General features: G+C 48.1%; 9 protein-coding genes across 9 annotated transcripts; 6 read left to right on the top strand and 3 right to left on the bottom strand.

The window, feature by feature from the left end:
- Window positions 1-1480: 1480 nt before the first annotated feature.
- Window positions 1481-3527, top strand: N7500_000049 (uncharacterized protein; the record flags this gene model as incomplete). The annotated part of the gene is made up of 7 exons (XM_056671195.1): window positions 1481-1782; window positions 1845-1884; window positions 1975-2289; window positions 2356-2462; window positions 2518-3050; window positions 3114-3379; window positions 3456-3527. 7 exons carry the CDS (start codon window positions 1481-1483, stop codon window positions 3525-3527), a joined length of 1635 nt encoding a protein of 544 aa, XP_056536768.1.
- Window positions 3528-4588: 1061 nt separating this feature from the next.
- Window positions 4589-7040, bottom strand: N7500_000048 (uncharacterized protein; the record flags this gene model as incomplete). Its single annotated transcript, XM_056671194.1, has 4 exons — window positions 4589-4791; window positions 4845-5888; window positions 5966-6409; window positions 6461-7040. The coding sequence occupies 4 exons, from the start codon at window positions 7038-7040 to the stop codon at window positions 4589-4591; spliced, it is 2271 nt and encodes a 756-aa protein (XP_056536767.1).
- A 2194-nt stretch (window positions 7041-9234) lies between these two features.
- N7500_000047 (uncharacterized protein) lies at window positions 9235-10457 on the top strand (the record flags this gene model as incomplete). Its single annotated transcript, XM_056671193.1, has 2 exons — window positions 9235-9376; window positions 9430-10457. 2 exons carry the CDS (start codon window positions 9235-9237, stop codon window positions 10455-10457), a joined length of 1170 nt encoding a protein of 389 aa, XP_056536766.1.
- An 847-nt stretch (window positions 10458-11304) lies between these two features.
- On the top strand, window positions 11305-11620 carry N7500_000046 (uncharacterized protein; the record flags this gene model as incomplete). The annotated part of the gene is made up of 2 exons (XM_056671192.1): window positions 11305-11411; window positions 11461-11620. 2 exons carry the CDS (start codon window positions 11305-11307, stop codon window positions 11618-11620), a joined length of 267 nt encoding a protein of 88 aa, XP_056536765.1.
- A 559-nt stretch (window positions 11621-12179) lies between these two features.
- On the top strand, window positions 12180-14080 carry N7500_000045 (putative acetamidase; the record flags this gene model as incomplete). Its single annotated transcript, XM_056671191.1, has 4 exons — window positions 12180-12220; window positions 12267-12670; window positions 12731-13201; window positions 13257-14080. The coding sequence occupies 4 exons, from the start codon at window positions 12180-12182 to the stop codon at window positions 14078-14080; spliced, it is 1740 nt and encodes a 579-aa protein (XP_056536764.1).
- A 2034-nt stretch (window positions 14081-16114) lies between these two features.
- N7500_000044 (uncharacterized protein) lies at window positions 16115-17887 on the top strand (the record flags this gene model as incomplete). The annotated part of the gene is made up of 1 exon (XM_056671190.1): window positions 16115-17887. One exon carries the CDS (start codon window positions 16115-16117, stop codon window positions 17885-17887), a length of 1773 nt encoding a protein of 590 aa, XP_056536763.1.
- A 763-nt stretch (window positions 17888-18650) lies between these two features.
- N7500_000043 (putative MFS transporter Fmp42) lies at window positions 18651-20819 on the bottom strand (the record flags this gene model as incomplete). The annotated part of the gene is made up of 3 exons (XM_056671189.1): window positions 18651-20133; window positions 20182-20344; window positions 20405-20819. 3 exons carry the CDS (start codon window positions 20817-20819, stop codon window positions 18651-18653), a joined length of 2061 nt encoding a protein of 686 aa, XP_056536762.1.
- A 1674-nt stretch (window positions 20820-22493) lies between these two features.
- N7500_000042 (Zn(II)2Cys6 transcription factor) lies at window positions 22494-24509 on the top strand (the record flags this gene model as incomplete). The annotated part of the gene is made up of 9 exons (XM_056671188.1): window positions 22494-22504; window positions 22553-22581; window positions 22631-22825; window positions 22873-23171; window positions 23221-23488; window positions 23555-24022; window positions 24074-24180; window positions 24229-24328; window positions 24379-24509. The coding sequence occupies 9 exons, from the start codon at window positions 22494-22496 to the stop codon at window positions 24507-24509; spliced, it is 1608 nt and encodes a 535-aa protein (XP_056536761.1).
- Window positions 24510-24799: 290 nt separating this feature from the next.
- N7500_000041 (alpha-keto acid decarboxylase family protein) lies at window positions 24800-26479 on the bottom strand (the record flags this gene model as incomplete). Its single annotated transcript, XM_056671187.1, has 1 exon — window positions 24800-26479. One exon carries the CDS (start codon window positions 26477-26479, stop codon window positions 24800-24802), a length of 1680 nt encoding a protein of 559 aa, XP_056536760.1.
- Window positions 26480-26820: the final 341 nt, after the last annotated feature.

Raw genomic sequence — 26820 nt, 5'->3', positions numbered from 1 at the left:
ATTGATTTGAAGCAGATGAGGTATCTAGTAGATGAACGGAGTAAAGAATTATTGGCACAACGATGCACTACGGGCACAGCGCTAATTCCCGATTAGGATTAGTACTTTCTTGGCATCCATTTTTCAATACAAGTGCGATGTATTGTGGTATCACCGTGGTGAAAAAAACACAGCCCCTAAACCACCTCAGCCACATGATACATACTTTGATGATCTACGCACTCTATATGAAGTAATCAGCCCTATATCAGTTGATTGATCAGACCCTCAAGTCTATACCCTCACTGAGCTACACGACCTATATCAGGCTAATTCGCCAGTGTCATCCAAGCACCTCGTGGTGAAAACTCTGCAGGTAAATTACCTAAGATACAGTAAATCGAGTCCTCTATGATGGATAGCTTCATTTCCAACTACATTTTTCGACTTCTCTCGCCAATTTTTACCATAGTCAGATCTTGAATTGAGTATACATATATCCACTAAGCGAGGATACCTAGTGCCAAGTCGAAGGGGCGTTATCATACGGCGTGGAAGGGAAAGGGGAGCTTATTACTTTCTTCTATACTCCGTAGTTCAAGTGGCACTAAGAATGTAGTATGAAATGTAGTACAATATGTACTCAAATATGCAGTCAAAATTGTAGTCAAAAATAGAGCCACAATACCTGGCGACCAGAACTATCTGAGATAATTTACCTATGGAGTTTCCACTGCAGGCTAGTGAATTAGCCCTGTATAGGTCTTCTGATTTGATATAGGTATGAACTCAGGAAGTGGATCATTTAATTGATATAGAGCTGAGTATTCCGTATAAAGTATGTACATCATATAATTAATATACATACTATATGGCTAAGGTAGTATAAGGGTGGTCTTTTATACTACGGTGATACCTTGATAAATCGCACTTGTATTGAGAAATGGATTCCAACAAGGACTGAGCCTCGGAACTAGCGCTGTGCTAATAGTTCTCTACATGAGTAAAATTGGAATTTCGCCGTATCGGCGAAATTTCCTTTTGCCGAGCCAATCATCGTCTACCATTCGGGCCTACACACATTCGCTCACCAGATCTACACAGAGCAATGAAGACTATCTGATTACATATTACACAGAAGAGTGGAAACTATCTGATTCCAACAAAAAGATGGTTTAGTATATGCGCCAGTTAACCGATTCAGCAATTCACTGAGTATGCCCTCATGTCGTGCTTATTTGTGGTCACACAATATGTTGCTATTGGTTGATCTGAAGAATTCAACATTTCTATAGCGCCAGGCACTCGAAGACTTGTAGAGATATAGGCACTACAAATAATGCAAGGGGACGGTTGGGCATGTGGTACACCCTGAATCCTCACCATTTGATATAGTATGACGTATAGTAGGAGGATCAAAAAGCTGAATTTAAATGGATTACTGGCCGTCTTCTGTGAGACAGCTCCCAGGTCTTCCAGATAGATCAACCCAGAGAAAGCTATGGATTTAGTCCGCGAGTCACCCTTGGGTCAGCTCTTAAGAGCGATTACGAAGAATAGGATTCTACTTTATCCAGAAGAAAAGCCAGGCTTTGTTGCATCGAACCTCGAAGAGGTAGGACATCAGGTTGAATCTAAGCAAAGTCTTGGAGGCGACTCTGCAATAACCACATCGGCCCCATACGACGGGGCGCACACGGACAACCATGCAGGTTATATGGTTGATTGGTACGGACCAGACGACCCATCAAACCCGAGAAATTGGTCAACATGGAAGAAGAGATTTGTGACTCTTCAGATAGGGTACATATCACCTCATATTTTGTCGTCATTTTGATGCAGAACATGTGCCTAATTCTTGATAGTCTTTACACGTTCGCCGTATATGCTGGCTCGTCAATCTATGTGCCAGCTGAACCGTATGGTTGATGAAGACTCAATACTTTCGTCATAGCAACTAATCAGCTAACAGCCAGATAATGGAATATTTCCAAGTCAATCAAACAAAAGCCTCATTGGGCTTGGCATTATATGTATTGGGCTGCATGTTCTTCCTCCGCCGTACACGCGATACATTCTAACGCCTCGGGTTTTGCAGATGGCCTCGGTCCGTTGCTGTTCTCGCCCATGAGTGAGGTTCCGTTATATGGCCGCAACATTCCATATATTGCCTCCCTCGTCATCTTTGTCGTTTTGTGTGTTCCTACCGCTTTGGTTGACAACTTCGCCGGACTTATGGTTCTTCGACTGCTCCAGGGCTTTTTCGGGAGCCCCTGTCTGGCAAGTGGTGGTGCCTCGATGACAGATATAGTTCGTGCAAAAACTTCTCATCCTGGAAGACGCTGGCATTATAACTAACTGGATGTCGGACGATAGTACTCGGACCTTTATCTACCGCTGGGATTGACTGGTTGGGTTGCTGCGGCGTATGGCGGACCGGCCCTTGGGCCGCTTTTGTCAGTCTTTTCAATCGCTAAAAAGGGGTGAGGCTGCCAATCAATATTGCGTGCGTCATGGTAGTAATTGAGTCGATGTTAGGTGGCGGTGGGCAATGTGGGAAATGCTCTGGATGAGTGCACCCATCCTTGTCCTGATGATCGTCTGTCTTCCAGAGACATCGGCCGACAATATCCTGCTTCGTCGTGCACAACGACTACGCAGAGTGACCGGAAACTCCAAGTTTTTGTCACGGTCCGAGGTTGCGCATGAGAGTCAACCATTTCACAAAATGGTCCTTCATTACATGACCAAACCGGTCGAGATAATGATGAAAGATCCAGCCGTCCTGTTCGCCAACGTCTACACCTCCCTGGTTTATGGAATCTATTACTCCTTCTTCGAGGCATTTCCATTAGTGTATCCGATCAAGTACAGGATGCATCCTGCGAGTGCTACCCTGATCTTCGTATCAATTATTATTGGCTGTGCGCTGGCAATGACTGTGTATATTATCTATATATATACCCGTCTGATGCCTGATCTAAGAGCAAAGGGCCAGCTTGAACACGAATATCGTTTGGCGCCTGCTCTGTTCGCTTCTTTGGGGCCACCAATTGGACTTTTTATTTTTGGTAAGCAGTTTTCAGGATGCTATCTTCATTTACGAAGCCGAGACTAACTTCTATCTCATTTAGCCTGGACTGCCGACGGAAAGATCAATTGGGCAGTAAGCGCTCTCGGTGTCGTCATTTACGCCGGATCGGTCTTCATTGTGTTGCAATGCATAATTATCTACCTGCCCCTTGCATATCCGAAGTATTCAGCATCGCTGTTTGCTGGAAATGATACAACACGATCTTCTGTCGCGTTTGCGTTCATCCTTTTCTCCCGATCCATGTTCATCAACCTCGGTATTGGCAGAGGCGTGACTCTATTAGGCGGGTTGAGCATCCTAGGGATTGTGAGTCTCTTCTTGATCCAACGTATCTCACAATCCGGATGTGATCGTGTATTTTGCCTACTAACTTTTACCCAAGATAGGCATGTTTGCTCTTTACCACTATGGTGCAACCCTCCGTGCTAGGTCTAGATTTGCAGAGCATAGCTGAACAGATTGTAGCGATGATTTTCGGCTTTACTTTCAAGATTTCTCGGGGTGGGTAATGGGATAATGTACTGCTATATAGACAGATAATAACTTCTTCAAGTTTTGAGCAAGCTCGCATAATAGCGACACGCGAGAAAAAGACGTATTCCCGCATCGCGGCCTGCAGGGGAGCTGCTAGTGCCCCTGTGTCCTCCATCGCTGTCATGTAGTAGTTTGTCTGGCCAGACGCGTACAGATAAAATTTTTACAAAATCCTTCACATAGGTAGTCACTATGGACAAACGTGCTTATGCAGTGAGATCGCCATCAATGATCACAGGTTCCAAGGGCGCCACATCCTGTATTCCTGGAAAATGCATGTATCCAAATTCTCTAAGATTGCTTTTGCGCTCAAAAGATTCTGACCCCGTGATTTAGTGAGATAAGGAACTGTGGACTCTCATTAGGTTGTAGCCTGTCAGCCAGGTCGAGGGCATTTCTCTTGCGTCGAATTGAAGTTGCAGATCAACCTGCACGACAAACTTGGCCGATGCCAAAGACTTGATGGTCGCAACATTTAGGCTGACGCCGATGATACCTGTGAGCAGGAAGCAGGTTTAGGAAAGATCGACCAGACTGGTTGAGGTGAGTGCCGAGATCGTAGGCGTAGCATTCCCCACTATTGAGGATGATCAGCTCCTGTGGTTCTCCCAGAATGAGTGACTCAGTAGATGCCATCCCCATAATTACGAAACATGCTGTTTTATCCGCTGTACAGTGTACCTCGTCATATTCATGCACACATATGATACGGATGTGTTTGAAGTTGATCTACTCTCATCTGGAAGCCAGTTTCCTGCTTGGTGTTTAATCTGCAGACTCGATCAAGTTGTCCACCTAAGCTACGAGTTGAAAATTTTGCTAATAGATATTTACAAATTACAAGGTCAATTGATCAGTGGAGAATATTATTGGAACCCAGTCAGATATATAGATCACTGTGCTGAATGCAACTGTAATTGCCCTGTATCGGCCTCCACTCTTCACTCAAAGGGACTTTCCCGTATATATTCTTATGCCATCTCAAGGCAAATCAAAAGACATGGGCTGTTGGGGATAGGTATTGTCCAAGTCTGCTACCATATCATCCAGAGAAGGATTGTTCCAAGTAGGTGAAGTTGACATTAACGGATTGATGAAGGACTCCGGGGTCTCAAGATAATCATTTTGATCTTGAAAAGATTCTGATGCATCGCTTCGTTCCTTCCATGTGTGCATTCCGCAATCTTGAATAGAAAGTCAGTAATGATTCGTACTGTAAACTGGGAAGACTTCATACCAAATTCCATATTTGTATCTCGCTCCATGGAATCACAGAGCTTGTGAAACTGCTTTGCCAACTGCGCTCGCGACTTGGTGACAAGTTCCACTGCTGTTGCTCCATGGGAACCGAGAACACTGTTCTTTTCTTCGCTCGCTCTATCGCTAGCCCAATCAAGACGACCTGTAAATGCCTGACCTATGGCACCGGAGGCACTACACCAACTGTCCTCAAGAAGGACCACTTTTGCCGTATGATGTTCATCCCCTATACTTTCAGCATCGTGAAAGTGCGGTTCTGGCTGCTGCCAGGCCTCATTGGAACCATTTGGATCGCACCTCAAACTGAGCTTCTTGGTAATTGTGGAAAATTTGTCGTCCAGTTTAATCTGTGAAAGGTTGAGAAAATTCGAGGAGGCAAAGGTCTTTGGCCATCGGAGGATTTGTGGAAGACAGATGAGCAAATCACCTGGCTGTACCAGAATGTCCCGAGCTTCACCAAATACCTTGTATGCTTTTCCATACTTCAATTCCAATGAGCTCTGCAGCCATGAGTTTAATTGGCGATGAAACCCTGGGATCAGTCGGACTTTTTGAGCTGTCTCACAGGTCGGGAAGATGACAGTGCTCTGGATATCGCTTGTCCCCTCTCCTTGAACCAGTGATTTAATACAATCAATTGGGACACCGAAGCCAATATCGTCGTTTTCAAATATTGGGTTGTTTTTATGCTGGGCTGGGCGATGAAGAAGTTTCCAATGTTGGTCCGGTCTGCATGCGACCAGAACAGCATAATAAGCTGGATCCCGTTGGACCATTTGAGATATCATGCTATAGACCGCATTTCGACTGAGTATCAAATTGGTATCTCTGGTACCGGTTTTGTTAAGGTACCTTCGGGCCCGTTTGAACACACCGAGCTCTTCCATATAGGAGAAGAAGCCGGGGATATGCAAAAATCCATCTCTTTGCCAACGCCACCACGCATCGGCAGACCCAGTATAACGACATAGCAGCTCCGTGTTTGAACAAAGGTTGGGAGTCGAGATATAAGAATCATTGCCTATTCGTGACGGCACGTTAGCAGAGATTCCACACTGAAGATCTCATGTATCAGTCACAATGGGGGAATTGCCGTACTCATGAAACTGTGGCATTCACGCGAGGAGAATTTCTCCAAATTCCGAATTACATCGACTCTGTTTTGATCTCGCGGATCATTTTCAGGAATAAATCGTGCAAGGCGCACCAGGTGCTCGGAGCAAAAACTACCCCATGATATTGTGTATGCCCAGTCCACCAATGCCTTCAGAAGCCTCTTTTCGAACTTCGCCTGAGGGGTGGATATCAGGGCGATCAGTGGCAAACATATAGGAATACACCCACAGCACTGCCACTCACTTCGGCCCGTGTTGGTTTGTAGCCCTTGTGTAGATAAGATATCTGACGACAAGACCTCTTGAGACGGTGTTTTTGAGAGAGACAATGCTTCTGAATGAGTGGTGGAAGGTGAAGAGTCACCCTCAGTCGAGTCATGGGTGGCCCTGCTTTGAACTGAGCGAGAGGAGATCTGAGATTTTCTTGCTTGAAACGCCGTCAGTATTATGAATCCAACTCGGAAACATCATGACTTACATGCCCGTATTGCCAAGCGTGTCTGTGGTATTCCTAAAGTCTCTAATGCGCGTTGAACATCACTTGCCATGAGTCGATTCTTATTCCGTCCACGTTCTGGTCTGTTCTTCATGCTTTCTTCCAGAAGCAAGAGTGAGTCTGAATGACTTCGGTGTTTGCTCAAACAGGCTACCAAGGAAAGCAAATGTTTGCTCCAAGTTAGTGGGCGGGTATTTATTGGAAGAGCCTCATCGTAGGGAACTTTCCAGTACCGAAAGATTGTTTGAGTGCTTGATCGTTTCGCTAGCTCTGATTTCTTATGTCGCTGTACGATTGGTCGTACAGTCTCCGCATATCCGATGGCTCTCCGGTAGTCGTTGAGGCTCTCATATCTTATAGACCAAAGATTATTCTGGCATATCCATTGCCAGGCGGCGCTGATAGATGAAGCAACACGCTCATCAATCTCGCAAACTCTTGTCAGAAGGTCGGTCAGCACATCCAAGTGTTGATGCTCTGGTTTATCGTGTAATAGAGCCGCGATAAACGCTTCAGAAGAATAGTCTACATCATTCGAGAGATTTCGTGCCACATGATCCATGGTCAGATACTGGAGCTCTCGAGCGTCAAAGGGTCTGATGTTGGTGGCTTCTGTAGTTTCCTTCGACTACTTTACTCTTAGGCAGAGACAGTCCGTCCGTATATATACCTAGAGCTTCCACTTGATTTGGGGTATTGCGTCTCTCGACCAATAAACTCGAGCGAGCTAGCTGCAGGGCACTTCTTTGAGCTGCCACACACGCCTCTAGTGGTGGCCACCATATACAGCATAGTGCCATTGGTCCCTGTTAAGATATTCTAGACTGTGACATTACATCACTCATAAAGATGGTGAGTTATGCTGATCGAAAAAACTTGAAGTAAGGTTTAACAAGATACCATTACTTAATTGACACTTCATATTCCACACCTAGCACATTCTTATAGCACTTAGAGCTCAATATCCCAGCCAGTCAAACTAACATTATATTCTCTAAAGGGAGGCTACCATGAGATAACGATTCAATTAAACAGAAAGATGATAGAATAGTCACATGCAATCTAGCTCTACCCAGAATCATGCACATAGTCGCCTCTTGAGTGGATAGACCTACGCTTGGGGAACAAGTTCGTGTGACCCACTATATTAGAATTGCCGCGCCATAATGGCTCTATTTGTGTGAGACAATAGGCTCCGGCTGGAACGTGTCAAGAGAATATTGCTAAGACCTTCCCTTCTTGCTCTTGGACATAGAGGCTGCCATACTACTGGTAGCTATTATATCCTTATCTTCCATCTCCCGTTTATCTTTGTTGGGAGGATGCGTGTATAAATGATTACAACTTAGATACGTAAGGATACCTAAGTGGTAAGACGGTTAAAACCCTTTGGCCGCTTTCACCGGTGCTTTCCGTGATTATTTCTAAGAAAGTAACAGACATGATATATGGTGTGCTACATGAATGCACCAATGGGATGCATAGGCAAGCACCTTGAAGAATTACATAAAAACGTTGCTTGAGTTGCTCCAATGAGATCCTCTCATGAGTCTTATGTATCTTACTAAATTCTCACCAGCTTATCCTGAAAGGTTAATATCTTCTAGGGACAATTTCACATGGCGACTCTAAACTTTACTGCCCTCAGTATCGTATTAAGGAAGAAAGATAGCACATGGATCGACATAGACAGAAGCACCTGGAACGTGGCATTCTGTAGTTCTCATTCCTTCTGGTATCAGCAGAGATATCAATAACCCTCTTTGGCCTCCTGCTTTGTTTGATCATATCATAATCCAATGCAGCCTAGTATGCTTATGCAAGGAGTGACGCAATGGCCATCGATCAATCTACCTTGGCATCCAAAAGAGAAGACTACTCCGTAGAAGGCACTGATGTCCAAGGTAACACAACTGGTATCATTCGGCTTGGCCCTTTCCAATGGCATATATTTCCCTCAAATAGAAGTGTACTACCTGCATGATGCTGATGGATGAAGAATCAAGGGCTGGAGCTCGTCATGCTCTATATGTTGCCCTTCATTGGCTCGCTGCTTGTCGATATTGCAAGCCCCAACATCATGATTCATGTTTCGTTCTTTCAAAGGTATGATTCGTATGGCTTTGTGTTATAACCCTATATTTTGCTCATATCCACACACGACTCTCAGCAGCTTCTAACTCAATTTGATGCCGGGCGTGGTGGGGCTGGTGGACTGCTGCGGCATACATATATTCATATACACCTCACCGAAATTGAATCAACATAGTTGATATGTATGTACCCTGGCCAAAAAAGCTTAGGAATCTGCTTTAGAAAAATAGATAATCTCCAATCTCACGCATTAAGTGGCCGATCGCTTGATCGACCTGAAGCCAGCAGGGACAAGTCTTCCCCTATGAACGTGATAGAAAACATGCGGAAATGGCCGAGGGATTACATAATCATGAAAAATACCCAATCCGGCAAAAGGTCGTTTGGCCGCATTGAATTACAGAATCGATTACTATCTTGCTAGCTCGGTCCGGGAAAACACGAGTTTACCTACGATTTATAGACCGTACTTGCTTTTATTTTGTCATAGGGCTAAGTAATCAAGATGGTATATACATGGAAGATTGATTGTATCCGGTGTGGGAAGCAGTTCACATTCGGCTCGGGGTAATGATGTTTGACCGTGGCCGCCGAATTGAACACAACTAATACTTCAAGAATCCATGCCGTTAGTGAGCTGGCTGGGCATATACATGGGCACCATGAAGTCCTCAAATGTGGAATTCATCGTGAAGAGCTTCACCAACTCGCTAGCCTTTAAAACTCACGACGTAATTGATGGCGAGATCCTGTTTACACCTGTTCAAGAAACTCACGTCGAAGACATAAGCATCACATTCAAAGGTACGCAAGCAATAGACAAAGCATGATCATCGGGATATTGACCCGGCCAACAGGCATGACACGAATCGAACCCGAGGACATGAGCATACATCTTCCCCTGCCCCCTAGGCAAATTCACAAACCCTTCCTAAACATGGAGTTACCGATTTTCGACTGTATTGAGGATACAAAAACTTTTAAACCTGGGCAGAGCTACCGAATTCCCTTCATGTTCATCGTGCCCGAGGTGATTCCTATACATGCCTGTCATCACCAATGTGCCAATCAGCAAATCCAACAAGAACATCTGCGCCTGCCTGCAAGTCTCTGCTACCGCGCCACTAAAGCCTATGAACCCCACGACATGTCACCAGAAATGGTGCAAATGGTTTATGGAATCAACTTTGCGCCCTGGCAGCGAGGCGGCAAGGCGGGAAGGCTGAGGAAAATCCAGGTATCAACGCATCCCGTGCAAATCCTCCCAACACGAGATGAGCATCCTCCAATCCTCATTCCAAGCAAGAACAGGTATTACAGGCTACGGGCAGAGAGGTCTTTGTTTACAGGGATGCTGCGGCATGCATGCGGCAAACTCGCTGCTTGTTCTGCCCAACCAGCGGCGATTCAACTGCAAAGTCTCTATCCAACGAGAATTGATGCGTCAACATCTGTGAATATTGATCTTCGGTTTGACCCTTCTCATTCAGGTCAGTTGCCACCAAGTCTGCTTGCCACCGAATTTCAGTTGAGGGCGATGACCTTCTTTGGGCAGGAGCCATGGCAAGATTATCCAGATCGAAGTCAAGTTTCAACATGGGGTACACGACAAGGCTTTTGGTCTGATCGTGTGACACTGATGGTAAAGAATGAGATCAAAACGGACTGGAAGGCTCAAAAAGAAAGGGAGGGTATGATCTTCACTGCATCGGTTGAGACTTCGGTTTCACTGCCTCCCCATCGACACTATCCACCCACTTTCGATTCATGTTTCGTCTCTCGAGCCTATTCCCTGAAGGCCAAAATATTCTATCAAGTACCTGGAAAGGCTCGGAGTAGATCATCCATCTCGGTTTCTGTCCCGGTGGAGATTTGTGCAACATGAGGCATACTAGCGATGTGATCTAGTCCAACGGAGTATGATCGAATCGAAACGGCGTTGAACTTCCGTGGGCTGCAAAGGTTATAGATCAATACTTCTCCACGTGATGTGTCCCCGGAAAGTGATATCACATACGAGCCGTTCATCCGCTTCCACCACAGCGTTCTATTCGATCAACACTTGAAATAAATGGCGTAAAAGCAAATAAAGGTCCACATTCTTAAACCTCTATCTACCAATCCCGTCACTTGAATTCCATTCATTGACAATTCCATGACGAATTTTCTATTTAGGCAACATTCCATGATCGACATGCCCATCCACGGACTAGCATTTGATCACAACAATAACCAATCCCAGCACCCATTACCACCTACTAGTATCTCCCTGCCTTGATATTCTTGCCTATGGCCTAGACTCAAGGGATTCTTGAGACATAATCAGCACTTGGATGGGCTGCTGATCGTGGGCTTGGTATTCTAGCGGGGGTCAGAATTCCACAGGCGACATTTCACCAGGCCCTTCTGATTAGAGAGGATAAGTGCAGCCGATATCCCTAGCCCATCTTTTCACAGATTGATTCTTGCCACTGTTCGTCGGCGAATTGTTGTCCATCTTCCACCTACCATTTTTGATTCAACCGATCGACCTCGTCTCTTGTAGTCACCCATATCTTGATTGGGTGCCTTCCTTCCACTTCCAATTTCAATGCTCGGTCTACCACTGCATCTTCTTACACCGGTAGTTGCTGCCTTCTCAGTCGCTCACTCAACCATCCCTTGATTCATCCAATCGCCCACAACGCAACAAACAACGCGTCCGCCTTGGATCAATCACACGTCACATCATCATGGCCCTCGTTCGAGATCCATATTTTTGGAAACGGTTCTCAACCGCAGTGCACATGGACGAAGAGTCTAAAGCAGCTAATCAAGGAACAAAAACAAAACACGACGCGTAAGAGACATCATCCCCGCTATCTTTGACCTTCCGCTTACCCATTCAGGGCATCATGGCTTTCCAGTGAGCAACGAAAGAGCAAGCGTTCAATTATATGGGGCTGTGTCATTTTCCTTGTCGTGGTCTTGATCATTATTGTCAGTGTGGTTCTCTCGTGGCTTGCTAAGAACAATTGGCTCCAGCCTCGGTCAAATATTACGCAATGACTGGTTTTGTCTGGTCAGAGTTTGCTTGAGTTTTGGACATTGGGCGTTCATCTGGAGTTTCTCGTGGGCGCATGCATTTATTGGAGATATACCCGGTGCCCCTCCACACGGCGTTTAGCATTTTGCTTATATAACTTTCGAGAATTGTATATTAAAAAGAAACAAGAACCAATTCATCTATCTCTATCTCGTCTATCTCGTTTATCTAATGACTACGGGAGACCGGTATGATATCTCCCTAATCTAACAGCCGCATAAACCTGCCCTAATAGGCATAGTGTTTGTTTCTTATCTTCAAGTGAAATTGCTGCGTTTGGTCGCCAGCGCTTAGAGATTTTGTTGAATGTGTTCATAAAATAGAAGGCTCCAATTCAATCGCACTGAGTATGACTGAATCTAACTAAAGATCATCCCTTGTAGATACAAAGAGAAAAAGGACCCCAAGGGTCAGGTGTTCCACACGGCTAACCTCGGTGCTACCCGATCTCCACTTCTCCAACTTCCCCCGCATATAAGACCCGGACTTTCCCCCGATCCTCTTTGCTACCTCACCGCCATTATGTTTCCCCCATTCGACTACTTTGCCTACCGTCGCATACGGTGTGTTGACCTTGACTTTCGTTGAATCGGGAGCTAATATCTACAGGAACCAGAAACAAAGTGAACGAGAACTCCGGTTTGGAGGTCTTCCGCACCACTATCACCTCCGAATTGCCGCCGAGGACAAGAAGATCATCGACCAGCCCATCGAGGAACTGGTTCATGATGTCCAAGATTCGGCGGTCTCCCCAGTGGATATTCTCCGCACCTATGGGAAGGTAGCCAAAAGGGCCCAGGAGCGGACCAACTGCGTGACCGAGGTGATGCTGCCCGAGGCCGAGTCATGGCTGGAGTCAGAAATTAACCTGAAGGGTCCACTGGCCGGGATTCCGGTCTCTTTGAAGGATTCCATTCACGTCAAGGGATTTGATGCAAGTGTTGGGTATGCTGCTATGGCTGGAAACCCCATCTTGGAAGATGGGCCGATGGTACAGCTCTTGAAAGATGCCGGTAAGATCAGATTCTCGAGACACATCCTTTCATAGCTAGATTGTATTCTGATTTTTACAGGCGCTGTTCCATATGTGAAGACTGCCCTACCAATTACCCTGCTCTCCTTCGAGTCAGCTAACGGGCTTTGGGGCCAATGCCGCAACCCGCATGTCCCAGCGTACTCGCCCGGTGGCTCAACCGGCGGAGAGGCAGCATTACTGGCCCAAGGTGGTCGTATCGGTATTGGATCCGATGTTGCCGGCTCAGTTCGCGTGCCCGCTGCCTGGAGCGGCATCTATTCGCTCCGCTGCAGCACTGGCCGCTGGCCCAAGGGCGGCGTGAGCACTAGCATGCCCGGTCAGGAGGGCATTCCTAGTGTGTTTAGTCCTATGGCCCGCACTTTGGATGATTTAACCTATTTCACTCGTGCCATCATTCGGATGGAACCCTGGAAATATGAGCACACTGTACACCCCATTGCCTGGCGCAGCGAGGTCGAATCCGAGTCTCAAAATAAGCCTCTTCGCGTGGGCCTGATGAGCTCCGATGGTGTGTACCAATTTCCTCACCTAGCAATGAGCTTCAGCCACTTACAGATCTCTAGGCGTTGTCCCTCCAACCCCGGCAATTGAACGGGCCATCGCAACGACTGTAGCCGCCCTCACCGAAGCCGGCCACGCCGTCTCTGAAATCACCACCCCACCCAACGCAGACCCCTTCACAGGCCTGAACCTTGCCTCGCAACTCCTCAACTCAGATGGCTGCCACCACTTCAACGCCAAGCTGAAGAGCTTCGAACCCTCTGACCCAGGTGCCATCCAACTCTCCCGCATCGCTCACCTTCCCCGCCCGGTCCGCTACCTCTACTACCTCTACGTGCGTTACATCCGCCGCGACAAAGTCACTGCTACTCTCCTCCGCGACTTCGGCCCCAAGTCCTCCGCCCAGCTGTGGACCCTGACCGCCCAGCGTGAAGCCTTCCGCGCCGCCTGGCACAAGTGGTGGGATGCCGAGTCTCAGCAATTTGATTTCATTCTTTGCCCTGTCAACGCTACCCCGGCTCTCCCGCACAAGGCCATGCATGATGCCGTCTCCTCGTGTGGCTATACCTTCCTGTGGAACTTGCTCGATTACTCTGCCGGCGTCATCCCCGTGGGCCATGTAGACCCTATCCGCGACGCCCTCGCTACACCATACAAGACTGCGCTCAAGCGCCTGGGTTGTGACCACGGCATTGCTCGCGGTGCGTGGAAACACTACGACTCGGCCAAGATGGCTGGTCTCCCCACCGCTGTGCAGATTGTTGGTCGTCGCTGGCAGGAAGAACATGTCCTCGGCTACATGGCTGCGGTAGAGAAGGCACTGGAGCAATACCATGATCCGCAGACCGGTGAGAGCTGTCGGTATACACTACTGGAAATTGATTAAGTCGGACTAGCGTGCGGTGCATTGATTTGATGGGATGTTTCTCTAGATTATGTAGCACCCATAGTGTCCCTCTAGATTGTCTGTCCGTACATACAGCTAGATCGTATCTGGTATAGTTGCATATGTCATAGGATGATTCCTGCTTGCGTCAGCAAGACAATGAAATGGTTCGAGTTCTCCCCGAACATCTTCCTCTCGTTTTCCTGCAGGTCTAACTAGCCCACGATATCCATGCAGTGTAACGGTGAGCATATCATGCCGGGGGAGCCTTGTTGAGGGATTCGGTAGGGATTATTCTAGGGATTATTCCCCTGCACAGGAGAGTTTGTCTTTCGCGCCGGCGAATTTCCCACTTCAATCCTCTTATATCCCTATCTGTTCATTCTTTCCTAATTAATCATGCCAATACATCTATCTAAATACCAAATCCCACAAATTAATATACAAGAGAAAAAAAAAAACAACTGGGGTGAAATGCCAGCTGTCACCTAGTCTGAATCAATGCACACCCTGTCCTGTCAGAACCCACACTAACCCTAACTAGTCCCTGTCCCTCTTACATATCATATGTACCTAACATGTCAGACTTGACAAGGCAACGCTAATTTAGTTGCGCATTGTCTAGGCTCGCCCATTAGCCTTTTGTCAAAGGATCCGCTCACGGCTGTTCGTTATTTTTTTAATTTCTCCCTGATCTTCGGAGGCGTCGGGTCAAAAGTGAGAGATAGTCGACGCCATCTATGCATTTCTGGGCTGCGCCGTTCATCGGGATTTGCTTCCTGGCGTGATCTGGAGGTTTGCAGGCACCGAGTGGAGTTCTACTCTGTGGTTTGGATGTCGAGTGGTGGGAAACTATAGCCGAAAAAGCAATGTTATGCATTAACGGCGAGGTGCTCCGTATACATGAAATAATGAGCGGCATCGGCCGACGGGGGAAACATAATGTCCGTGTTAGACAATGTGCAGGGTCACTTATGTACCCAAGTGAGAGAGGTACATATTGTCTCATCTTTCGGTCAGCTTGGGGGACAACTTAGAATCAGCTCTATAACTCTATAATAATGCTCCGAAGGGAAAGAAAGGGGGTGAAGCAGGTTAACTACAGAGGCTCATGCAAATGTAGTTGATCGCCAAGTACTCGTACACCGTATATCAGACAAAATCGGTTTCTTTTTCATTGTCTCCAAGTATCTCGACTCGATGTACGGAGTATGCAGAGACCTTCAGGCCGTCACTCCGAGACACTTAACCCCAGGATCGACGGGGTCCACCTACCAGAGCCACTTTTAAATTAATTTTTGTTACCGAATTGATCCTGTCACAATAGGTTAAATCTGTTATATTTCCATCAAGCAGTTGAGATTTTGAATAGTGTCCATGTACGGAGTAGTGTGTCTACGGAGTCTCCTTATACTACCATGATCAGGTTCACCTCTGTAAGAGAATTCTAGTCTGACGATCATAATCATCATGCAAAAGAGATGTGTATTAGTTCGGCATTCTGAAATTCTTGCTCTAGGTGTCCACGATACTGGGATACCCGGGGAACGAGGGATATTAGTCTAGCCCATACCGAAATATGAAAAGAGAAAAATCCCCTGGCAATATGCCATATCAGGGTCGTCTTGGTATTCCAACGGACTTCTTTTCCCAGAGCGTTCAGGGTTGAAGATTGACAGCCATATACGGAGTACGGAGTACGGAGTCCAGGAAAACAAACGAGGCTATTGGCAGTCTAATGCAGAGAACTAGCAATGCAAATCAATCGAATCAATTGAATCAATCGAGAGGAAAATGATAAAAAGTACAAGCGAACGGATCTGCGGTCACGGGGCCAAGCTTCTGTGATTTCTTTTATCCTCTCGCACTCCCCTTCAGCTTCAAAAGCATTGCCATTATTACAGATCCACATGCTGATCTGTCATCACTACCCCATACCTCGTTAAAACCCTATCCGACGCTCTTTGACCTTGAAGATCATGCATCTAGCTATCACATACATCTCTCACCGCTTACCGGGTGATATGATCTGAAATGGCGTCAAGAAGAAAACAACCCACCTGGAGGAAGAAGGATGACATTCATTTTGTCAATGCCAGACCTGCCTCCGAAACTGAACGATTGAAAGCTCAGCGTCTGGTGCGTGCGCATGTCGGGCGTTGGATTTCAGATCAAACAAAGGACCGATCCGCCGGCGAATCCTCCAATACACGCACTCGACCGGTCCGCAATCCAGTTCCCACCGTACCCGTCAATGACCGCGCCGGTTCTGGTCCCTCTTATACTATCGTCTCACGCCCCTCAAGCTCCCATCGGAACATCCCCCGCGACTCTCGCAACCAGGTCACATTCCGCGATTCGCCCTTCCCGCCCTCCCATGCTAGCGATAGCAGCGATAGCAGCAGCGATGATGCGAGTACCGTAACGGCCTTCTCTGCAGAAGCGCTCGCTGTTGCCCGGTTCAACAAACGGAACTCTCCTGAGCGACTCGAACGCAATCTCTCTGGGATATTCGATCCATTCGCCACATACCCCGCGCCTCAGAACTTCGAACCAGAGATGATCAATTTGTCAGAGCGCTATCTCACGGCTGTTGTGTGGCCGGGACTTGCCCCGCAACCACATAATGTGAAAGCTACGGCCAATAAGTGGTTCGATCTGTCCATGGCGGACCCGGCTTTGTTTACAGCGTTCATGTTTGGTTCCCTTTGTCATCTCCGTGTACAGTGGCAGAATAATTGGGTGCCCGGTACGGTATTCGGTCAAAGGGAACACCGGGCGCTACAGCTATGTGAAATGGAATCGATCAAGCTGATCAACCAGGCCGTTCGTGATCCAGATCGTGCGGTCAGCGATGCGGTTCTCCTTAGCGTTATTTGCATGGCTCATCATCAGGCAGAGGAGAAATTGGTACAGCGGCACCGGAAAACACCATTTAATCCGCCTTTCCCACGACTACAATGGATCGATGTCTACGGGTGTCTGCCACCGAATATGATCCATATCAAAGGATTGTTACAATTGGTCAAACTGCGAGGCGGCTTAGCGAACATTTCCACAGAGGGTCTCGCCGCGACAATTTCCTTTTCGGATATCATGAGCTGTAGCGTCCTCTGTGTCCGCCCATGCTTTGATTTCTGGCCTCTCGCCGATTTCCGATTGGGCTTATCCATCCAAGAGCTGCTTGGCTTCGGCCCATCAGCCATTGAGCAGGGATTCGGCCGTTTGCAGGAAATTGGCGCCACTCCCCAAATGGCAGAAGCTTTCCAAGCGGTGCACACTTATATCGAGATCATCAAAGCGGGTCCCCAACATGATATCTCTTTGCTCGCCGACCGGCGCAACCTAACCCAACATACGCTCCTCTGTCTCACCCCGGGCTCAGACCTCTACTTCTCCCACCCCGTCCATGCCGCCACCTATGAAGCCTGCCGCCTAGCGGCACTCATCTTCGGGGTCGGCGTCCTCTTCCCAATCCCCGCACAGAATACCCCTCTCAACAAACTAGCGCGTCTTATCCAGTCGCTCCTACTCCAACCCTCCTCCTCCGAAATATGGTCTTCGCCATCCACGCGGCTCGCTCTGATCTGGGTCTTGGTCCTCGGCGGTATTGCAGCGAACGATGCCCCCGAGCGCGTTTGGTTCGTCTCTGCTCTCGGAGATGTAGCCCGCAAGACTGGTTTGAATTCATGGGCCAGCATCAAATCTATTATTGGATCCATGTTGTGGTACGATGCTGCCTGTGATCTCGCTGCAGAGACTCTCTGGCAGGAGAACGCTAGCCTGTATGGCTATCTCATTGAGTGAATTGCCACAATTTCTCCATTGGGAAATTCTCCGAACCTCGAGAAGCGCGAATGACTCGCTTCCACTTTGGATCTGCCGTCAGCTGCAATGACGCAGCCCTCCTTCCCTAGATCTTCCTCTCCAGCTGTCCATACCACCGTCCATACCACCGTCCGTCCGAATCTCATTTTAGTCGGGTTTTTCTTAAAATGTAAATACGGAAAAAGGTATTGGGCTTTTTTTCTCCGGGACACCAAGGACATCCTCCAATTTGGACATAGGGCGTACATGGATATACCCAACGGTGCGTCTGACCACACTCGATATCAGTTTCGCATAATTTGCCGTGCTGTGAAACCTGAACACTGTGACTGTGACCCTCAGGGCCCGGGGCATTACTCTTTCTTCCTTTTGTTTTGGATTGCACATGATATAATATGGATCTCCCTTTGGCTCTTGGATTGGATTATAATATTTCCCGACATAGACTGGCTTTCTCACGTCCCGTTGTCGCTTTTGGATGTTTGGGATACATCCGTATACAACATATTTCTGTTTGGATTAGAATTAGAGACACAATACATAACATTACAATGTTCAGGTCTTGCTGTGTTTCCCTCGTATTGGTGTCTGAAGGGCTTTCAGCATTTATTCTCCTTTCGCACACTAGACACATATTCAGCCATATTCACATTCATGTCCGCATTGATGCTTATATACTCGCTATATCTGGAAACAAATCACATGTTAAAAATACTTGCTGCGTCATAGAAAACGAATGTCCTCATGCCCCATATCCTCTCCCGTGTTCCTCGTTCCTCAACAGCGGCTCTCTCTCCCCACCCCGATGCTGTCCACCATCGCCCTTCCTCCCATTCGCCAAAACACGAGTTTGATAAGCAACGAACCCAACAAGCCCACCTCCAACCCCAGCAACCAACAGCGTAAGCCCAACGTTAACAGGCACAGGATCACCCCTCCACACCCTCAACGTAAGTGCATCAAGACCCGCCTGCGTGAAATTCCCAACACCGGCAAGACAGATAATAAGCCCATACACCTTCCCGAACGTCGCGAATCCAAACACCTTCGCTGCGTAGTCCGATACGGCGGTGTAATAGAATGGTCGGTATAACACGAAAAGAATGATGTTCGCATATGCCGCCGTTGGATGCGGTATACACCCCAGTACGCCGATAGTGGTCGCCGACACGACAAGAATAAATAAGACAGTGCGCGTCTGGAATATGTCCAGGAATGTGCCGATAAATGGGACGGAAATGAGTCCACCGACAGGTAAGAGAATGTCGAAGGTTGTGTTTATTTGTGCGGCTGTCTCTGCCGAGAGGAGGTAGGTGTATTGTGAGCGTAGCGTTGCTACGAAGTAGTTTATTCGTAGCATCATCAGAACAGTGAAGGCGGTGATTAGTCCAAACCATAGTGTGCGTAGTTGGTACAGGGCACTGTGGCCGTGGAGAACGCCCCAGATTCCACCTGGTGGTGGGTTCAGGATGGTTGGTTGGTGGTGCGTGTGGGAGTGCGGTGTTGTAGTACCGTGGCTTCCTCTGGTGGTGGGATCTATGTCTAGTGAGGCGTCGATATCGGTCTGGAAGACGGAGTTGTCAATGGTATGGCCTGATATCACGGATGCTGTGCCGTCGTCTAGGAGATCTTGGATGTGGCCAACGATACTTTGACGACGAAGTCGTCTGTCTATACGCTGGCGCGCGCCCTCACTGCGATCGTTGACGGTGTCGTCTATGCGATCATGGATCTCGTCTTCGACCTGCGCTTCGGCTTGTTGCACGAGCTCGCCGGCAGTTTTGTAGGATGTTGATGGCATTATAAAGATTTGTGCTGCGATGATAAATACCGGCACGATGAGATACGCCACGAAGAAATTGTTGATTGATACGAGATCCTCGGTTTGTTCACTTAACAGCCTGAAAAGTAGGAATAGGGCACTCGAGGCATCGAAAGCGCCTGTCAGCATTGAGAGGATCAGACCTGATCGTTTGGGGAACGTATTTGATAGTTGAAAAGATGGGATGAATACGAATGGTCCGCCCAATGCTAGGAATAAGTACCCCGGGATGTACCCATCGAATGGAAGCTTGTTGGCTGTGCCGAATAGTGCCGCTCCTATGGCAAGACAGATACTGCCGATGATGCCACTAACTCGTGGTCCATACGCATCTAGGATTGTTCCTACGGGTAGGGCTGAGATATTGGTTACTACAGCGGCGATAGTAAACATCAGGTTTAGCCTATGAAGTATAAGTATAAGAGATCTTGCACCGGGGTGAAAAGCATACCTGATCTCCTGCCCATAGCAAACATCGATATCTTCCTCAAGCTCCGCCTGGGAGCAGAGGTTGCGATATACTTTCTCGCGGATAAGAACAGGCTTGAGAGCTGCAAAGCCGAAAACAACCCCGGCAGCTAGAAAGCAGTATACAACTGCCGTGCAAACCTGGGCTTTTTGAAGTCAGTATATCCCTATATATCACGAATACAATAGGAGTTGCATTAACCTACCAATCCTCCTAGCCGCGCTGACTTCATAAGCACCAGTAGTATCTGCCCAAGGCGGCGTCTGAGCAACGGTCGTCCCTGAATCCTCGTGGACACTTCGTTCAACAGATCCGAGCCCCTTTACTGAACCCGAACTCGCACCTGCTTCACGGGTGGTCGTCGGAGATAGCCCGAGAGATGAGGGCCCGACAAACGAGGATCGATCGTCGTGTGGATCCTCTGGACTCTCATTCCAGCCTGGCCCCGCATACGGGTTGAAATTTAGTCTGCTGTATGTGGAGGGAAATGAAGACGACATGGATCCCTCGGGCAAATCCTGGTAGGAGTCCGGATCCGAATCCTCCGACTCGGGGTGAGTGAGAAAGGCTGCGGGGTTGCGCTCCCATCCTTCGAGGAAGGAGATGCGGTTGAGTGACATAGTTATGGCATTACAGGGTTGGATGTTAGATCAGTTTCATAATATTCAGTACAGCTGTGTACAGTGTATGGAGTACGGAGTACTTTGAAGCTCTCCAGGAGCTTAGCCAGGAGCTCCCAAGATAAGAAACTGGGAAGTTGGCATAGCTTGGCTCGCGATATGCATGGGTGCCTTACTTTCAAGGCTGCAAGTATCTCAATTTTCAGGCATCACACTCTCATCACCGCTTCTCTCTTCTTTCTCTCTTCTTTCTTCCTTCTCTCTTCTCTTCCCCTTTCTCTCTCTCCTTCTCCCTCTCGATTGATGACTTCTTTCCCTTCAACCATGGATTGCACCTTTGCCGATGTAATAATTACTAATGCAAGTGGCTTTTCATACCGGAGCATATGGCCAAAACAGGCAGCTCATAACCAAACTCCCCCACATGTCCAGATGCAAAATGCACATCGCCATTTGTTGTGCAGGTTTGAATGTGCCGGATTTAACTTTATACCATCGGGACTGCTCTCGGATCGCCTATTCGGCTTCATAGGTACTCTCGGGGAACTTCCATGATCGACAGGGTTTGATCGGGTCCGGAGTACTTTTTTCCATGGGGGTTGAAATTAGGACCAAATCTCACACATCGCGCTGATCCACAGGCCGGATTCACGTTGATAGTATTTCCAGTCCAATGATCAAACATCAAATCCCCAAGAGATCTAGGGTTTCAGGTCGCCATGTGGCTTCGTGGGGGACCGAGCAACCTCTTTGATTTTCGGGTTCCTGAACCAGGTCCGGTGAGACCAATCGGCAAATGAACAGAAAAGTTTGACTGACTTCCAACGCTAATGTTCCGCTGAAGCTTGTCAAACGCCTTTTACATTCTTTTTTTCTCCAGTTACGCTGACAAACCGGAAAAGGATTACCAATTGAATGCCAATCCTCCGGGTTTAGATGGAGACCATCCCGTTCTCAGTTTCATGCTATTGGTTGATATTTGAACGAGTCAGAATGAATCCACTTGAGATTTTGAAGACCATAAACGGGAAAAGGGGGTCTGGGCCATGAGATACTACGGAGTACTCCGTAGTCCGTATAATAAACTCAGGCATATCTCGAGGATTTTGCCGAGAATCCGATGCACACCGGAACATGACATGTCCCAACGTATTTCTGGTTAGGTAAGGATCAGAGCCTTTCGATTGGGGGAGACACAAGACTTTGAGTCGACGTGGGGGAGCCGATCGTCCAACCACGACCAGCAGATGTTTTGCCCAGACTCTGCAGTGGGGATTGTTGAACCTGGCGTGATGAGGGTACTGAACGTTTTACCCAGAGAGTTATCCCCAAGTTCTGAGCCAATTCGAGTGAATTTCCAAAACCCGCCATACAGTCCACAATTAGCCCTACTCTTCTCGAACTAATCTCCAACTAAAACCCACGTACGGAAGTAATTGGATATACCCGGATATACCCCAAAAAAATTAATACGCAATCCGTTAGTTATCCGCCAATTATTCTCTCCCTCATTTCCGCTTGTATATGGGCATCTCCAATGGACACTGTGGATGAGTTTGATAGGTTTGATAGGAAGACTTGCCCTATTTACATCTCTAAATACCCTCGGGCCTGGCATTCCAAATATGCTTTCTGGAAGCCTTCCTTGTTGACGATTGGACTTTTGACTGCGTAATGAGGGGATGGTCAGTTTTTCTTGATTCGCATAGAATTCTCCATTAACGCCTTTTCAGCCTCACATGTCGTCTGCGCCATCTGAAATGTACGTTCAGGGATTCCCCAGGTCTCTTGCCCCGGGCTAACAGAAGTAGGTGACAAATCCGGTTCGAAATGTATCCGTTGTCAACGCTCTGGTCGCGAATGTGTGCCGGCCCCCGGCAAATCCGAAGAGGTCTCGTTCCGACACGGCCAGAACCCATCCTTGCGAGGAAAGGGGCCCCCGAGATATGGCGAGAGTGATCTCGCTTTTCCGGACGACCAGATTTGGGTTGAGACCGCTTCCGACTGTATGTGGAATTGTGTTTGTGTTGACCGGTAGACTGATTTCTTGTAGTCGACTTCAAGGATGAAACAGACCAGACAGCAGCGGAATACTATGTGGTACCTGTGACCAGGCAGGCGTCAGCTTCAAGATCGTCGTCTGAACGGTCGACGCCTTCATCTGCGATGGATTCTTCTTTGCCAACACCCAACCTCGTCACTCCTGCTTGCACCGTGGCATCTCAATTGGGTTCTGGGTCGAATTCAGTGAATTCTCCGCGTGCACCTACCACGCCCATTGCCCAGCCGAGGCTATCCAACCTCACCGAAGCCTTTCTGCTGCGGCATTTTCAAAAGTACCTTGCCCCCTGGGTAAGTTGAATCTTTGTCCCATTCCCCGCTATTGGATCTGACAGCTCAGCTCGACGCATTTAACCCTGAACGACATTTCTCAACGGATGTCATTCAGCGCGCGACTCAATCTCCATTACTATTGTATGCATGTCTCGCAGTGTCGGCATGTCACCTGTCCCGAACAACGAACTCTATCGCCGTCGACGTCGCTCACGGATACCATGAGCGCTGTATCTCAATCATGCTCCCGGTCCTCGACAAGCCTGAGTTCGAGATCGGGATCGAAATACTTCTCTCATCCACAGTCATTCTACGATTTTTTGAATCAATCTCCTGTGCGTGCACCGCCGATTCAGCATCTTCAACGCAAGATAATTAACCCTAGCTAATGAACCCGACAGCCCATAGTCCCCCAAACGACCAACAGCACCATCTCCTAGCAGGTTCAGTTTATGTCAGTTCCCATGTGGACTCCGCTATCACGGGCGGACTGGCGTCGGCTTCCTTCTGGGCCTATGTCATTCAAGATATTCAATTCGCGCTTACCTACCAGAAATGCCTTCGGCTATCATTTGCACCATTCGATGACCGCCTGCGAAGCTGGTGGGTCTCCAAGCCGGCCTTGAGCGACGGCGACTGGACAAACCGAGCTATATGGTTATTGGCTGAGACTATCGATTTTTGTTATAATATCTCAGGCCGAAGTCATGATGGTAGACTCGGGAGTCCCGGTGAGACTGCGCTCAAGCGTCGCGTTCTCGAGTGGGAGCTTGGTCGACCTGACACATTTGTGCCATTGCATATTTCACCGCCGGATCCTGGGAATGGGAAGCCTTTTCCTGTTGCTTGGTATACGAGCTTGTGGCATGGTATGTGACTTGTTTCCTGCGGAGGGGTGATGTTCTAATCTTGGGGTCTAGCTACCGCGATTCAGCATATCTGTCTCACTAAATCGCTGATGCTCATTCGCGAACTCGAATTTTACGATCGGAACATGTTGCATTTAGAGCAACCTGTTAAACTAAGGGTCCGTTTCCCTTCTCCGAGACACTTGGGTCCATGCTGACCCCGACAGAATGACCTCGCCAGAACGCTTAATTTTATGTTCGGCATCGCCACATCTGCCGACGACGATCCCTCACTACGTATCACGGCTTGCCACGCACTTTTTGCTTGTAGGTTTTGTTCGAATATTGTTTGGGAGTTTGCACTAATATCACTGCAGGTGGCTCATGGGTGGAAGACCCTGTTGTCCAGAACTTGCTGATCGATCTTCTTCGTCGATCGGAAAGGGAGGATGGCTGGCCATGGGGATATATGCACAACCAAGTCGTGCAAGCGTGGAGGCCGATGTAGTTATAAAATTGATACCCAAAATCTTTGCATATACCGAGCACTAAGTTTGTCATCTACAATATATCCCGTCCAGCTCTGTCTTGGCGAGAGCGAGGAGCTCAATCTAAGACCTTCTCTTGCTGTGATCGATGCATTGTGTATTCGATTAAATTAGAATTATCCGCTTATGTCGGGAAAGAGGTGGTGTAGGGATTATGTGACAGGTATGGGTGATGGAACACCCTTCAGTAGCTCTCTTGACCACTAAAAAATGACATCTTCAACAGACATACTCCGTACATGATCAGAAATTATACTCTGGGAGCGCGACCATTAGCGGCGGCCACGAAGTGGCCCCAGCTGATCAGCTCCTTGGTGCAGTCATCACGGTCAATGACACACTCAATCAGACTGGGTCCGTTTCGGTTCTTCTTCGCGGATTCAATCGCCGAATGTAGCTCTCCTGCAGTGGTGGCGCGGAATCCGCGACCCTGACCATCTTTGGCATTAAATGACTCGACAAAGGCAGCATAGTCCCAGTTCTTGATGTTGTTGTAAATACCATCATGAATCTCGACTTCAATGGTGTATCCAATGTTGTTGATCAGGAAGATGATCATAGGAATGCGCAGTCGGGTCAATTGAGATACTTCCTGCGCTGTCATCTGGAACGACCCATCTCCTACCATCGTGATGACTTGTCTATCAGGTTGCGCCACCGCATAACCGAACGACGCGGGGACGGACCATCCAATGTGACCCCATTGCATTTCAATCTCGAATCGGGCTCCTTCTGGGAGCCGCATTTGAATACCGTTGAACCATGAGTCGCCTGTATCGGCAAAGATGGTAGTCTTTGCCGTAACAAGACCACTGATCTGCCGAGCCATCTCCTTCCGTGAGAGCTGCTCCTTTGCGGGACTGGCAGTGACGATTGGCTCGGGTGGGCTCAGACGCTTATATTCCACCATCGTTGTCGGGTTTCTCTTTGCCTGGAGGGACAGTGCAGACAGGAACTCGGCCAAGTAAACGCGAGAGCTGTCTGTGCCTGGGAATTGGACCTGGTCGACATCGGCTGTCAGGCGTACGCCTGGGGCCGGCTGAGCCGTCCAACCGACAGTGCTATAGTCCGTGAAGACTGTGCCAACGCAGATGACTAGGTCTGACCAGTCCACGATGGCCTGAGCACCCAAGGTGCTGGCCAGACCCCAGTAAATCCCAGCATACTGAGGATGCGTCTCCGGGAAGAATGACTTGGCACTAGGCATCACTGCCACTGCGCAGCCCAATGCCTCTGCCAGTTGTAGGACAGCGAGCTCGGCTTGGGCAGATCTGACTTTCGGGCCGACCAAGATAGTGGGCTTACCCTTTTGTGACAAAAGGCGCGCCGCTTGGTGAACCGCGTCCTTGAGGACGATAGGATCGCTTTTGACGGATTCCAGAATCACCGACTCTGGTCCGGGGAGCACACATGGCTGGGTTGCCAAATTGGTAGCAAGCTCGATGTATACGGGCTTTTGCGTGAGGAGTGCTTGGCGGATGGTAGAGTCGATCATATGCGGCGCATCCGAGGCGCGACGGATGGAAACGGCAGCAGTGGTGATTTTCTTGGCCATTTCCAGCTGATAATCAAAGTCGTGGGTTCCAATTGTGTGGTGAAGAAGATTGAAATCACCTGCATCATTGGTGTTGGGGCAACCGCTGATGAGAATGACAGGAAGGTTTTCACCATATGCACTTCCAATGCCGTTGAAAGCCGAGAAAGCACCAACACTGTAAGTGACCACACATGCCGCCACTCCCTGAGCTCGTGCATAGCCTTCAGCGGCCATGGAGCAGTTCAATTCATTCGTACAGTTGATCTCGTTCAGATCGGGATGCTCCTGCAATTTGTCCAACAAGAGGAGGTTGTAGTCTCCCGGCACAACAAAGTGCCTCTTGATACCAATCTGAGCCAGCCGGGTGGCCAGATAACTTCCAACCGTCGTCATGATGGTGTTAATTTCAATGCCTCAAAAAGCACTGGAGTAGGATATCAAGTGTGGTGAGAACAGGATTGGAATGGTTCTGAAGATAGTATTCCAAGCCCCTGCATGGTATATATAATATTGCTATCGTAACCCGGAGAGCCCCGAAAGATCTCAACTTACCACAAATCATGAATCATCTACTAATAAGTGTAAGCGGTTATCTGCTCAGGTTGTAAACAGTCTTCCGTTTGCGGTTTGTCTATGATGTAAGGTCCAGAGAATAATCCAAATCTCTTGACAAAAGCTGTACACAATACACTTATATCAGCTTGTTGGGGTAACTCTGATCACAGACTTAACGA

This window comes from Penicillium coprophilum, assembly GCF_028826855.1.
Source record: "Penicillium coprophilum strain IBT 35676 chromosome Unknown utg000001l_segment0_segment0, whole genome shotgun sequence".
Classification (NCBI taxonomy): domain Eukaryota; kingdom Fungi; phylum Ascomycota; class Eurotiomycetes; order Eurotiales; family Aspergillaceae; genus Penicillium; species Penicillium coprophilum.
Note: the sequence above shows the minus strand (reverse complement) of the source record. Positions and strands in the feature narration are given on the sequence as shown.